The sequence below is a fragment of the Bactrocera dorsalis genome, unplaced genomic scaffold (genome assembly GCF_023373825.1).
Source record: "Bactrocera dorsalis isolate Fly_Bdor unplaced genomic scaffold, ASM2337382v1 BdCtg097, whole genome shotgun sequence".
Lineage (NCBI taxonomy): Eukaryota > Metazoa > Arthropoda > Insecta > Diptera > Tephritidae > Bactrocera > Bactrocera dorsalis.
Genome location: NW_026038148.1, coordinates 1746 through 15843, shown reverse-complemented (window position 1 = coordinate 15843; position 14098 = coordinate 1746). Strand labels below are relative to the sequence as shown.

Genomic DNA, 14098 nt, shown 5'->3' with positions numbered 1-14098 from the left:
TTCTCTACAGTAAAATTGGTAGTACTTATCGATAATTTTTATATTATTGCTAAGAAGTTGGCAACGCCTTCACCTATTTGAATTCGTGTTCAAGATTTTCTTTTCCCAAGATTTAAAATTTGAGCAATGGAAGTTTACGAATTTGATAAGTGTTTGCTTGACCGCTTGGAAGAATCTATGGGAGTTTTATCTTGGAAAGATGAAGTTATACCCGCATCTCAAGTTCGTTCCGAGTGGTCATATTATATTGAACTTCAGATTGAACCAGCAGGTACATGGTGCGTCATTAAACTGTATGGCATATTTAAAAAATAATTATATTTTAAAATCTAGGCTGGCAAGCGTTATGGAAGATTCCTCGAGTGATATGTGAAGAATTATGTATTAGATACCCAACCGTGGTTTTCGGTTATGTGGAGCAAGTTATTTTTAAAGATTTAAAAGCTATATTTATTATACAAGCAGTTCAGGATGAAGACATTCATTTACCGGAGAAGCACGAAGTTTTCTTGGAAGATCTATGGCCTACAAAAGAGCAAGAAAACTCCGAATTAAATATTGAACGAACTGCTGATTGTGTTGATCGTTTAAGATTCTTTTATACTCATGTTTGGATGCCCTGGGACAATGATAACGATGACGACCTTAATTGGGTAGAAAAGCATTTGGAGTCACGTATCCGATTTTGCTATGACTTGCGTAAAAGAACAATGAAAAAAACCTTAGCAGCCCATGTCCGCAAATTGCTTACAGAATCTAAGTATTTGCAACAACGACGAGAGTACCTAGAACTAGGACTTACTGACGAAGACGAAGGAGACCTCGAAGAGACGATGGGTAAAACAGAAGTAACTGATTTAATGAGATTGCATTTGCGCCTAGCTATGATACGCAATGAAATTGAATTATTAGAAAATCCAGAAATGAGAAGAATTTTTCAAGAAATAAAATTTCCAGAGGAAAAATATTTTAATGAAAATGAACAAAATGACATATCTAGCGAAAAAAAACTTGGACGAATTTATTTTGTAATGGCGCCTTGCACACTTGATCAACAAATATATTTATTGCAAATAGCCAAGAAGAGAATTCCAAAAGATGCTTTGGTTCAAAATGTTCCCACCTTGCAGGTAGTGTATGGTATAATTTTTGTTTCAGCATTCAGACACTTTTTTAGACCTACAACTCAATAAACTCTTTCTTTTTTAAGGAAATTTTAAACAGTTGTAATAATTATGACTGTATTTATCTTTCACCTGGTCATCATACCGTAAAATTTTTGGAAAATATGGCCGATGGTGGTAGATTATGTGGTCTTACTACAGACAAAGAGAAGTTTACAAACTCATCGGATTACTTTACTAAGGAAAATGTTTCGATATCATCATCTGATGAAGAAAGTGTGCTTTTTGTTTTCGAAAGATCTTTTACTATTGAAAACATAGTTTTAGATTGTCGTAATGTACAAACTGGAATTTTAGTAAAAAGTGGAACATTATGCCTTCGTAATTGCATTTTAATAGGCGATGGAAAAACTAGTACCCAACAGGGCATTATTTGTCATAAAGGAACATCCGTTATTCTTGAAAAATGCATCGTTGAACGATTTGCAACAGGTGTTACTGTCATGAATGAATCATTGTTACAGTTAAAACACACAAACGTTTTGAATTGCAAAATTGGAATCGATTTGAGTGTTCACTCAAAGTGCCACTTTGATAATTCAAAAATAACTAATTCTCTTAATAATGCAGTACATGTGTCAACAGTCTTCAAACCACAAAACCTAAATGCCCGGTATACAGTTTTGAACCATTTAGAAGAGTGGGAAAAGTAAGTAATAAGTTACAGGTAAACTTGAATAAGAGTAGTTTTATTATATTTATTAATTATTTTAATAGGAACTTTGACGCACCTACGCCATTCATTGGAGAATGTCAGTTCAAAGGTTGTAAAGTAAATGTATTTGTGCAAAATGTATGCAATATGATTATTTCAAGAGAAACATTGAATGTTTTGAGAGCTAACGAAAATGGTTTCGAAATCCCTATTACTAAGGATACAACGGCGAATGAGGAATGTGTCATCAAGTCATATTAACATGTGGAAATTGGGTACATAATTCTTTATCGAAACAAATTATACTATATAAATAAATATCTGCCTTATCTTTAATAAATTTGACTATATATATCTATTTAGACTTTGGTGGTGTATTTAATTGCCTTGGAGTATAATAAAGCAACCAGTCCTTACCAATTTGCGCCGCATGAAACGGACTTTTGTCCGCCACTGTATATGTCACTTTTTAAAATCATATCAAGTATAGATTTTTTTCCGAGCGGTATAACTAATAATTAAAAATATTTACAAATAACAGCATTCGACTCTGATTTTGGGTCAGTATAAGAAAATTTCAACTACAATTAAAAATATTTACAAATAACAGCATTCGACTCTGATTTTGGGTCAGTATAAGAAAATTTCAAACATATTGAAGACAATTTTTTAATTACTACAGTATATGGACACTGGCAACCCTGCGTTGCGAGTGAGCAATCAGCGGATTCGTTTCTACGGGAAAAACTAAATCGTGGTGAATTATACGTAGCGTACGGTAAAGCGGGCGGTAAAAGCGGTGTTGATTAATCATTTGCATTGCACTCTCATAAGATAGGTTGTATCAGCTGATTCGATATGCTGGTTTACGTTGTTCGCTATTTCTGCTATTAGACTCACCCGAATTGGATTGCATATGTCAAATTGTTGCATGGTATTCGAAGGATCCACGATTTTTAATAACGCCATTAATTGCATCTTTAAGTTCTTGTTCTGAAAATATTCTAATTTTAAGTAACAAAATATTTACAATTTACCTGACGCTCTTCAAACCATTTAGGAGCCTTAAAATTCAATGCCGGCAATTTTTACAGTTTCATATCCAATATGTGCGTCTCACTCTTACACATTCAAAAATCTTGTATGATGAATGTTGCTACTCTTACAATAGAGTTTTTCATTTCCAGACAAAAAGTTACATATTAGTATAAGAGGTGAAACTGTACAAATGTATTTCTGAATTGGTAAGCACCGTCTTGTGGGGAATAGTGTTTCACATTGAAAAATTACATACTTCAACTTTTTACATATTTTCTTAATCTGTAACATTCTCTATTCGCACATACCCATTTTATCTCCAAATTTGGGTGATGCTATTCTAAAGTTTTCCCAGATCATTTAATGTCCGCCACCATCTCTAGATTAGTTTTTGTATATTATCGGTTGAAAGTTAATCGATAATATTTATACGTTTTGTCATAACTAACTCATTTTTAGAAATAAATAAACACTGGCATTCAATTATCATTTGGTAAAATGACAACAAATACAAATATTGACGAAAACTTTGAAACTCCGGATGTATGTTGAGTATCTGATTTTTAAACTTTTGATCTATGTAATTCTTTTTGTTTTAGTTCGACGAAGATGAGCTTGGTGAGGAACAATTTGTGTCCACTACGGCTGGGAGGAAAAGGCTGTTCAGCAAGGAGCTTCGATGTATGATGTATGGATTTGGTGATGATAAGAATCCGTATACTGAGAGTGTGGATTTATTAGAAGATCTTGTTATTGAATTTATAACGGAAATGACCCACAAAGCAATGGAGATCGGACGTACTGGGCGTGTACAAGTAGAAGATATCATATTTTTAGTTAGAAAAGATCAAAGGAAATATGCTCGTGTCAAAGACTTATTGACTATGAATGAAGAATTAAAGAAAGCCAGGAAAGCTTTTGATGAAATTAAATACGTCGGTGAGTATGAAATTTAACCCTATGCGTTCCAAAAATTAATGCTACTTTGTTTCCAGGTAATGAGGCAAAAATCAAATGACAAAAGGTTAAATGAACAGTGGTTTTCATGTAATATTATTTTATTTTCAATTTATGTACACTAGTATGAATAGAAACAAAATATTTTAATAGCAATGACTTTTAATCAAAGTAATCTTCAATATCGATATCCGGATTGAGAATGTCATCTCCATATGGTGTAAGATCAATTTTGTTTAATATTAGGTTTTCGCAGGTCTCAGCAAGTTCTGTGTTCCCAATCAATATTGCACCTCGTAAACGGCCATTTTGAAGTACAAATTTTATATACTCCTTACCAGCAGTACTTCGAATCAGTAACTCGTAATCGGTTCCTAGACCTTGTCCATTGTATCGCCCGAGAAGAACAACAGGATAACCAAATAGCTGAGTAACGTGTCCAAAAAGTTCAAAGCAGAAGTCTTGATAAATCACTTCATTTGTTAATTTTGCGTCCATACTGCGTCCGGCCATACAACCCATTTGGCGAGCTTGTGTCCACAATCGCATTTGAAACCAGTGTTCACCATGTTCCCACATAGCGGTACAAACATCGCCAGCAGCATAAATATCTAAAACATTTGTTTCCATCATGTCATTAACGGCGATTCCACCGTCGGTTCCCATAGAAAAAGGAATCGAGCAAGAATAATTATGATGGGGTTCGACACCGGTTGCGGATATAAGGAAATCACATTCAATACGTTCATCATTGTTGAGCGTAATAAATATTTTTTTATTTTTTTCTACTATTTCCTTAATATGTGTTTTGTAATGTATAATCGGTGAATCAGTTGTAGATGATGCATTACCAGTTAATGTGAAATTCCTGTGCCAATCGGGTCCCAAAGCCGCACCACGAATTTTGTTGTTTTCTTTACATAGTTCTTTTGATTGTATTTCTTTGTATCTAAGACGTTTAACAATTGAAGTGGATTGTGAATTCGCTTTGTCTGCATTACTACCATCTGGTTTCTTGAGGTGTATTGATTCTTGAAAGAAATGAGCTGCACCTGGATCCACAAAGGTTGACGCAATATGATTGTCTTTGACCACCCAATGTACCTCAATTCCATGCAACTCATATGCAAGTTCGCTTGCTATACCACCATTACCCAGCAAAGTAACTTTTTTAGCATGTTTTAAAAATTCCTGCAGTGTTAGAACTGAGTCGGTGTCACGGATTCCAATAACTCGAGGATTGTTACCAAGAATTAGATTAGGAGTAGCACCAGTACAGAGACACATATATTTATAATAGATACGTCGACCATTCTCCGTGAGAACGAAATGATCCAATGCCTCTATAGTTTTAAGTCGGTCAACAATGGTTAGAATTGCAGGTGGAAGGCTATCGTTCAACGATTGTTCTTTCACGTCAAATTTATAAACATATCTTGCAACGGGTTCTAAATTGGCGATAGTTTTTATAACGCTCGATTCTGTTATTAAAGTTATCTTCTCTTCTGGGTGGTAAATTGCTAATGTTTCCGCACAGGTTACACCTGCGATCCCACCGCCAACTACAAGGAATGTCGATGAATGCTCTTCGAATTGTGTAATATGGTCACCACTATCTGAAGCCATTATTTTGTTTCTTCCATATAAAAATTACTTAATTATTATGTAAATTTAAAGTGTGTTGGTTTGTTATTCTTTTTTTACTTCAGCTTTTCCGTAGTATTCGTCAAGATCGAATTCTCTAAATGGTACGTCAAAAGTTATAAGTCCATAATCCCGTGCACGTTCAACGGCCACGGTTAATTGAAAATGTTTCTTTTGGCAAAGGCCAGTTTTAGAATAACTTAGAATTTGACCCGTATGTGGCGAAATAAACTGTTGCAGTAAGTCAATATTTCGGTGGTCTAACACTAAATATTCATCACGACAAATAGGACAAGGATTTCCGGTAGAAATTACTCCTTTCCTAATACAAGTTTTACGAGTTTTACGCGGTGGAATGGCTCCTTTGTGGTTGCGCCTACGATAAAAAAATATGAAATAAATATATACAAATATGCTGAAAATTCGTACCTATACTGCTCCCAAACTAATTGATCTCCATAGGTTTCTTTGTAGGCAGAACTTTTAAGGTATCTCATGGATGTTTCTACTGGAATAACTTGTGTTCGATCATTTTGCCGTTTTTTTATTTCATCAGCAGTAAGATTATTGGATTCAGAACTATTAACGTTTTCTTCCGGCTTTACATCACACCTCAAAGTTGCACCTGAATGAAAATATGTCAGTTGCTGAGGAAAGCAAACGCGATTAACAACAGAAAACTTTTCATTAATAAGATTTCTAGATATTGCCCTTAAAATTGTAATCATTTTACTTTAAGCTGATGGAAGAGCAATCTAATCGTTCCTAACCAAATATTAAATAATAAAATTACTCAGCGATGTCCCAATCCTACACAGTGTAGTTTTTAATAAGGTTAATATAAAATTATCGTTTTACGATTACTGATATTTTTAGCCCATGCATGCCAAAAATAAATTGAAGATAATAATGAACTGACAAAGCAAACCTCACAATACAAAATCGGTTGTTTTTGTTTTAATAATTTTAATATTTTTAAAGATGTTTTTATTGAAATAGAATGGGGGAAATATTCTTTCAAGGGCGTTATCTATTATAAATATAAGTATTTGTCTATTTCAATAAATATGTTACGTACAGTGTATGTACATTTTACTTCCTTCTAGGTATGAATTAAAAACATTTACATATTTATGTTTCAATTTTATTTGTAAATATGTATGTATGTATTTAATACATGTGCATATAGAAAGATATTTATGTTGAAACAATACCCTATAATGCTGCAGCTGCTTCTGGAAATGGAGTTGTTATATAAATTTGCAGAATTACAAATTTTTCTTGATTGCCCATTTTTTGTTAAATAGCTGGTTCACACCAAAGTACTTTTCACCTCATGTGTTGAGTGTTTTGTGCTTCTTTATTGTGAGGTTTGAGCAAGAATAATAAAATTATTATAACATCGCTATAGAATCGCATCGATAGCTTTTATGTACTAAAAATTATCAAAATTTTCTCATCTCTGACAGAGCGCCCTGTCATTAAATTCAAAAATAAATAGTGATGGTTTCAAAATCATCCTGCTCAAAGTTTTTACATATTATTGAATAAAAATTGAATAAAATATCAATTCCAAATTAAATAGATAGAGGAAATTCTATTGCAATTATCGTGTATTTTAGGTAATACATTTTTTGTTTTATTTGAATTATTTGGATTATTACTTCTAGTGCTTATAGATGAAGATGCAATTAATATGCCTCTGCAACTGGATCCTTCAACAATACAAAAGCTTACTCATGAGTCGTCTGAAATTCGGTTGCGAACATTTGAACAGATTTGGAATAAGTTAAATCGTGCTTTTGACCATAATGAAGACATACAATTCAAAGTAGGAGAATTGTGTAAACAACTCATCCGTTGGTTTGGATTTGAACCAATATGTGAAGCAAATCGCGTCCTCCAACTACTTATAAAAATTTTAAGATCAAGCTACAGCGAACAAGCTGTTAAACAACTTGGTATGAATCGCTTCAAGCGGGAGATGGATAAAGTTAAACTTCGAGTCAAAAACTATCAAACCGAATTACAATTAGTGGATGAAGTAAAAAGTATACTGTGCAACTACCGCGATAGTAAACTGAAAAATGAAATGGATAAAGTTATGGAAGTTTTTGAAACCATTTCACTTATGGATACAGATGAAAATGACAGTGCTAAAAGTGAAACGTTTTTAAGCAATTTTGTAGCCAATGACTACGAACCAGCGTGGTCAAAACCAACACCGGCAGATTTTACTGCACTCAGATTTATAGCAGATCTTTTAACTAATACAGATATTGACGAACGTGAAATGTCAAATGCCCTTCTACATCTAGAAATCACAATGTTAGACTATCCTGCCGAATATATGCTTCAAGCACCACATGTATTTTTGCGTCTTTTACATCTATATAATTTAAATGATTTTGAAAAATGCAATGTATTGGAAAAAGTTATGAGGCCAATTACAATTTACTTGCGGCTTCTTTTGGCCAGATCAAAAGAGCGTTCTAATGTAAGTGCATATTCAACAAATACAGCAGTAACACTTATATCCGGAAATACACAATTAAAAGTGAGTACTATTTTGCGCTTGGTTCTTGCAAAGAGTGTACAACTTTTGGAAATATTGGTACACGAATGTCGTAAAGAAATGCAATATATTATGGGAATCGCTAGAGACTGCCTTGAGCTGTTTCGCCTTCAACAAATATCTGTTGATAATGATGTGTTGCGAAGGCTATACTCAATTATACTTAATCTTCAAATTTGCTTTGAGCAAGATGGACATTTCACATTGAAAAGAATTAAATATCTCATACTTGTATGCCTAGCGGATGATATTTCAGCTCATAATATCAACGAACAAATGGAGAAGGAAGATTCAAAAATGTTAGACTCTCTGCTACGTGATTATACTTTCAAAGTTAATTTTCCGCATCGTTATCGTAATATTGAAAAACGTAAACAAATATTTGGTTCTAAAGCCTTTGATCAATGTCAAAAGCTGCAACATTATGATAGCTGTATTCGATTTGCAGTGTCATTACTTCGTTATCCACAAACTATCAATAGCGAATTAATACTATTGAATGAACCCAATATATTTGTGGCTATAGAAAATTTAAAAAGTGTACAATTAACTGAATATGTATTTCAATCGATTATTGATTGCAACGCACAATATTTAGAAAAGCCCGACTTGCGGTCAAAAGCTACAGAACTATTACTTAATTTAATGCGGTTGAAACATGAGCCACTGCGGATACATGTTTATAAAATACTTTCTATGGCGGTAAAACGGCACTTTGCATGTTTAATGGAAAACGAACGCTACAATATTGGTTTGACACATGGACAGTTGCTAGAATGCCAAGTACTAGGTGTACCATGGAGCAGTGAACTACTACTCCATCTGATTTATGTTTGCGGCGATAATAAAAATGAAAACTTAAGCAAAATCAGTGAAGATATATTAATATTAATATTAAAGTCTCAGCACTTATTGGGTGAAGAATGGCTAAAATTATTACATTTATTTCTACCAATATTGCCTTTGTTACAGTGTTGTACACAATCTCAAAATATTACACTGCTGCTGCAAAAACTACTTGATCCAGATACAAAACAACTGCCTTTTTTGACGGTATTGCAAGGTAATATTATATTTATGTTTCATCACGACAGTACTATACGTAGCGAAGCTTTAGCGCGTCTTCTTTACATAATGAATACACTACCAGACGCTGATAAATATGTACCAAATCTTCTACATATAAGCGATGTAATACCCAACGATGTATGTATTTTGAAAAGTCCTCGGGAATATCAAAAGATTTTTACAGATGTTCATTCTTCTTATGAAAGAGATACTTTACATAATTTGCTGAATATGTTAGAAATGACCGATGTGGAACCAGTGATACGCAAAACAACACTAATGCAATTGAATGTTATGTGCCAGCAATGGGAAACTTTAACTACATTTTGTGAAGAGAGTGCTCATTATTTAATCTTACAAGCGCTTGAAAATGCACTATTGGTTACATCGTATGAAGATTATACCGGCTCTGCAATTCCTGCAATCAGTATACTTTGTAAGGTGTTGTTATATGACGCTTCTTTGCGTTGCGAATTATCAGATACGCCCAATATATACATTTTACTGTTACGCGCGATTGCTCTCTATCAAAATGATATACAGTTACGTCAGGACGCCTGTGTTTGTCTATTTCTCCTACTTTATTCAAGTTTCATTGTAGTTTTGGGTAACCAGCGTGTTGAGGCACCCAGCCTGTTAGATAATTTACAATTGCCGCTAAACTTTGATTTGCAATCGTTTGAACAACACAATACCGCGCTCTACGAATACGATAAAATTTTCGTAAATAAAGCGGAAGCCACGTTATATTTGCGGCATCTATTAGCAAACACCTTTTATGACGATCAAATTCCCGTACCTAAACAGTACTTGGAAGAGCAAAAGAATTACGATTTTGATGCAGAATTGCATTTGCAATTACGTGATTGGCGCTTAATGAGCGCTACTAATCCGAAACATAATATACAACGATTTTTGAGAGCAATTTTAAATGCTACCGATCATAAGTCGCTAATAAATGCGAGTATTTCATTGCAATTACAGCTTAGTCTGCGCGATCAACAAACTGATAATACCAATACATTGATGCCCGACAAACTTGTCGACGAGCTATATGGTATGATTAGTAAATACTTGCAGTTACCGCCGGGTAACGAGTCGGATTATGAACTTTTTGAAGTATTGATCGATTTCTGTCAATTCTGCGTACAATTGCCTTTAACTATAATAAATATACGTTTGGTAGAGGATTTAATAACGGATTTTCAGCATGCTATTATTGCGCTACTTAAAAACGAAGATACTTCACTTCGTTTGTATCACAAATTATGTGTTTTATTGAAAAGTTTAATGGAATCCGTCAAAACTGTAAATGGAGACAACGAAAAGTTGCGTATTTTACATAGTAACTTATTTGAATTGATATTTCAATTAATCACGCGGCATTTTCAAAAACGTGATTTCCTACGCATACGCTGCTTATTAAGTCTACAAGCCACACTAAGCACTTACGATATTGCTATTGCGGATAGGCAACTCATGGCATACTGCAAACGCTTCATAAAATTATCACTTGTATTAAAGTCATTTACGCAAACCGGATCACAATGGCAGATTGATTGCCTCACTATTGTCTGTCGGCTTTATACACAGTTGGAGGAACCACAACGTAGTTTTAAGCTTTGCCAATCATCCGTAAAGTACTTGAGTGGTCTATGCGGGCATTGTGACCGAAAAGTTCGTGCGCTGGCCTGGTGTATTTTAACATATTTTTCACGCTATGACGATTCGCTTGATAACAGTACAACATTAACAACTGGTATTGACTTTTTAGAAAATGAGTTATCCTATCTGCCTGGCGGTTTTATGGCATGTTGTTTGTGCACTTTTTTAGATGGCGGTGAATCGATAGTGGTACGTCAATTAGCGGCGAATTTATTTACCAATTTTCTCAGTGGAGCTGAGAAAAAAGAAGACGCATTTCAATTACTTACACGACATAAATTTCTATTCTTTGCTAACGAAGCCATACGCGGTTGTTGCATATTCGAACAAACATTACCGTTACATTTTGATCATAATTCCCCAATCAGCATAACTAATTGTGATTTGATAAGTTGTTTTTGTAAAATATGCTCAAGAATGTTGGAAAATAAACCAGATTTCGCTAAAGAGTTGTGTGAAAGTGATTTTATGTTAAAATTATATGAATTAATGAAAATGTCACCAGCGGATGAGAATCCCAAATACTACGTCATGTGCGGCGAAATTTGCCGCTTATATGGAGCATGTTATCCAACAAATTTCTCTTTACTGCAGCGCACCTTGTGTCGTGATCAAGTTTGGCTTAAACATTTTTATCAATTATTCGACCAGCCAGATATATTAGATGCAGTGATTGTAAATGTTTTGCAGCTGCTGTTGGTTCTTTGTAAAGACGATATGGCTTATGAGAAGTTATGCGACAACATTTCCAAAGCGCCGGCATCGCTTGTGAGACATTTGTTGCGCGCTTTCGCAATTGAGAATCTCAATACACCGCTGCAACGATGTTCTTTGGCAGCGTTGAGTTTATTATTGATCAAAGGTCAGAATAAAGTACACGGCCAAAATAGGCCTAATAACATTGTAGTGACACTGGAACGCAATGTCGCAATAACGGATAATAAAGACATTATCGCGCTAAAAGTGGCGAAATTTACTGAAATTCTGACGCAGAGACAGTACGACAATATCAGTGAGGATCTAAGCGTCGATATTGATTTAGTAGAAAATGAAAATGCGAGCAGTAACAGTTCGGCGATAACAGTAGCAACAAAATCCGCAATTGCTCTTATTTTTGTAGAGTTGTTTCGCCTATTTCAGCACCTTTACTCCATAGCGACGAACAAATTCACTAACGCACCAACCAAAGCCCAAGTGCAAGTAAGTGAAACGCTGGGGGTGATTCTGAGAATTTCCGTAGGCGCACGGTTGGCGGCGAAAAATCTGAAACTCTTCGATAAAATAACGCAAATTTTCGATACATTTTTTGAACAATTCAAATGCAGCGCTACTACTTACGTACGCCGTTATGGCGAGAACAAAAAACTGACTTTGATAAAAAATTTTAAACTTTTACTAAACGTATACTTGCATTGGTTTGCCGCTGCTGATGCAGCGCTCACGGATAATCTTCAAAGTGTAGCACTTTCCAAGCTCATAATGCAGTTGTGGCCGTGGTTGCCACATTCAGGTGACTTAAAAGAGCTGGTACTGCAGGTGTGTTGTCATCATAGTGAGCATTCATTTGCCGTATGTAAACAGTTTGCGATGCTGTTTTCCGGATATGCGCACTCATTACTGCAATTGGTCATTAAGTTGATCGTAGCCGAAACCACGAAGGTAAAGGCGAACAATGCCGAAAGTTTCCCGGTTATCAGTACGGGCTTGCGCATAGTTATGAATTGTTGCTCATGTGCAGAGGGTCGCGTCACCATAACTAAGGCACTTATGTTGGACATGTTTGATAGCCTGCATCCGTTTCACTTAAAATCGCCTAAAGTTAAAGCGGATATACTGCGTTCATGGTTGCAGTTTTGGGAGTTATTTTCACGCTATCCGGAGGGTGCGCATACGCGCAATTTGCGAGCTCTCTGTGATGTAATTATACGGTCTCCACCCAGCAGCACTGTACGCATATTGACGCTTCGTATATTGCGTAATATGTGTTTTTTGGGTAGTAATCGTTCGGCTTTGATGACATCAAACGACTTTATTTGTACAATTGATACGATTGTTGGCGAACGACTGGATTCGTCAGCAGCATCAAATGCGGAACAGAAATATGTATCGTATGAAGAACAGTTGATAGCATGTGTTGGTGTTTGGAAATTAGCCTCCGGTGGTGCAAAGTATGTCGCTATGCTACGTTGTACCAATTTGGCCAAACAACTGCGGCAGTTGAACCAGCAGTTGCAGTCACTCAAGGAGAATAATTCCAAGAAGTTTTCACAAATCTCTTTCGCTACAGATTTGTCGTATGTGCTAGATGTAATCTTAAATATTTTTAATAATTAGTATTTTATATGTTTAAATATTTAAATTATTTTAGATGATATTCTTAAAAATATATAATATAAGTCCTCTTAAAACAAATAAAAACATATATTATAATTGAAAAAAAAGACTTCTACAAAATTTTGCTACCATTGAAAATCTGTATTTTTTAATTTGTTGAATTAAAACGTCTTTTTTAATAATGTACACTCCAAATGTTATTATTTTGTTATTTTTTATTAATGAAATTTATTATATTTTTGCGACGAAATTGCGGCTTAAACTTATAAATATAATCTAACTCTTCAGGATTATTTATTTATTTTGCCTAGATAGATACCAATAATCAGAATAATTAAATGAATTACAATTTTTATATAAGATTGATCTATAATGTTGTAGTTTTTAATAATCTTGCAACATGTTGCTTTAGAGTATAATACAGTTTTGTACACCTAACGCCTGTCTGTAACACCTAAAACCAATAATATTAGGTTGTCTCCCTTCCGCCTTTTTGTCTTTTGAATTTCGAGGCTATGTATAAAGCGCTGCAGAGCTCGTATCTGGCAATACTCTTTTGAAAGGTCTTTGAAAGGTCTTGACATAACCTACAAAACGGCGCTATGCATGATTAGTTTGGATATAGACGCATAAACCTGGAGTTCACTAACGCCGAAATTTGAGCTATTTTAAAGTTTTCCTTCGTGAAAGGCAAATCCGCTAGAGAAACGTTCCGTGAGATTAATGGTGTTTCGGGGAATTGTACTCTATCACTTCGAACTGCGGAGGAATGGTTTCGACGATTCAGAGCGGGTGAAAACGACACCATGGATAAGCCAGCCGGCGGAAGACCTGTGACGACGAATACCGATCAAATCATGGAAAACATCGAGTTAGACCGGCATGTGGCATCTTGTGACATCTCCCAGAAGATGAGAGCTAATCACCAAACCATGTTAAACCATCTGCAGATGGCTGGATACACAAAAAAGCTTTATG

General features: G+C 34.9%; 5 protein-coding genes across 5 annotated transcripts; 3 read left to right on the top strand and 2 right to left on the bottom strand.

Moving 5' to 3' along the window:
* Window positions 1-45: 45 nt before the first annotated feature.
* LOC105224067 (protein nessun dorma) lies at window positions 46-2200 on the top strand. The gene is made up of 4 exons (XM_011202040.4): window positions 46-271; window positions 334-1130; window positions 1211-1833; window positions 1902-2200. The coding sequence occupies exons 1-4, from the start codon at window positions 127-129 to the stop codon at window positions 2098-2100; spliced, it is 1764 nt and encodes a 587-aa protein (XP_011200342.2). The 5' UTR covers window positions 46-126; the 3' UTR covers window positions 2101-2200.
* A 1060-nt stretch (window positions 2201-3260) lies between these two features.
* On the top strand, window positions 3261-3986 carry LOC105224064 (transcription initiation factor TFIID subunit 13). Its single transcript, XM_011202037.4, has 3 exons — window positions 3261-3420; window positions 3477-3816; window positions 3873-3986. The coding sequence occupies exons 1-3, from the start codon at window positions 3376-3378 to the stop codon at window positions 3893-3895; spliced, it is 408 nt and encodes a 135-aa protein (XP_011200339.1). The 5' UTR covers window positions 3261-3375; the 3' UTR covers window positions 3896-3986.
* On the bottom strand, window positions 3908-5460 carry LOC105224065 (pyridine nucleotide-disulfide oxidoreductase domain-containing protein 1). The gene has a single exon (XM_011202038.3). It carries the CDS (start codon window positions 5458-5460, stop codon window positions 3997-3999), a length of 1464 nt encoding a protein of 487 aa, XP_011200340.2. The 3' UTR covers window positions 3908-3996.
* An 11-nt stretch (window positions 5461-5471) lies between these two features.
* Window positions 5472-6307, bottom strand: LOC105224066 (28S ribosomal protein S18b, mitochondrial). Its single transcript, XM_011202039.4, has 2 exons — window positions 5908-6307; window positions 5472-5854 (listed from the first exon to the last, which is right to left on the bottom strand). The coding sequence occupies exons 1-2, from the start codon at window positions 6204-6206 to the stop codon at window positions 5524-5526; spliced, it is 630 nt and encodes a 209-aa protein (XP_011200341.2). The 5' UTR covers window positions 6207-6307; the 3' UTR covers window positions 5472-5523.
* A 628-nt stretch (window positions 6308-6935) lies between these two features.
* Window positions 6936-13397, top strand: LOC105224063 (protein rotatin homolog). The gene is made up of 2 exons (XM_049461749.1): window positions 6936-10880; window positions 10956-13397. The coding sequence occupies exons 1-2, from the start codon at window positions 7175-7177 to the stop codon at window positions 13118-13120; spliced, it is 5871 nt and encodes a 1956-aa protein (XP_049317706.1). The 5' UTR covers window positions 6936-7174; the 3' UTR covers window positions 13121-13397.
* Window positions 13398-14098: the final 701 nt, after the last annotated feature.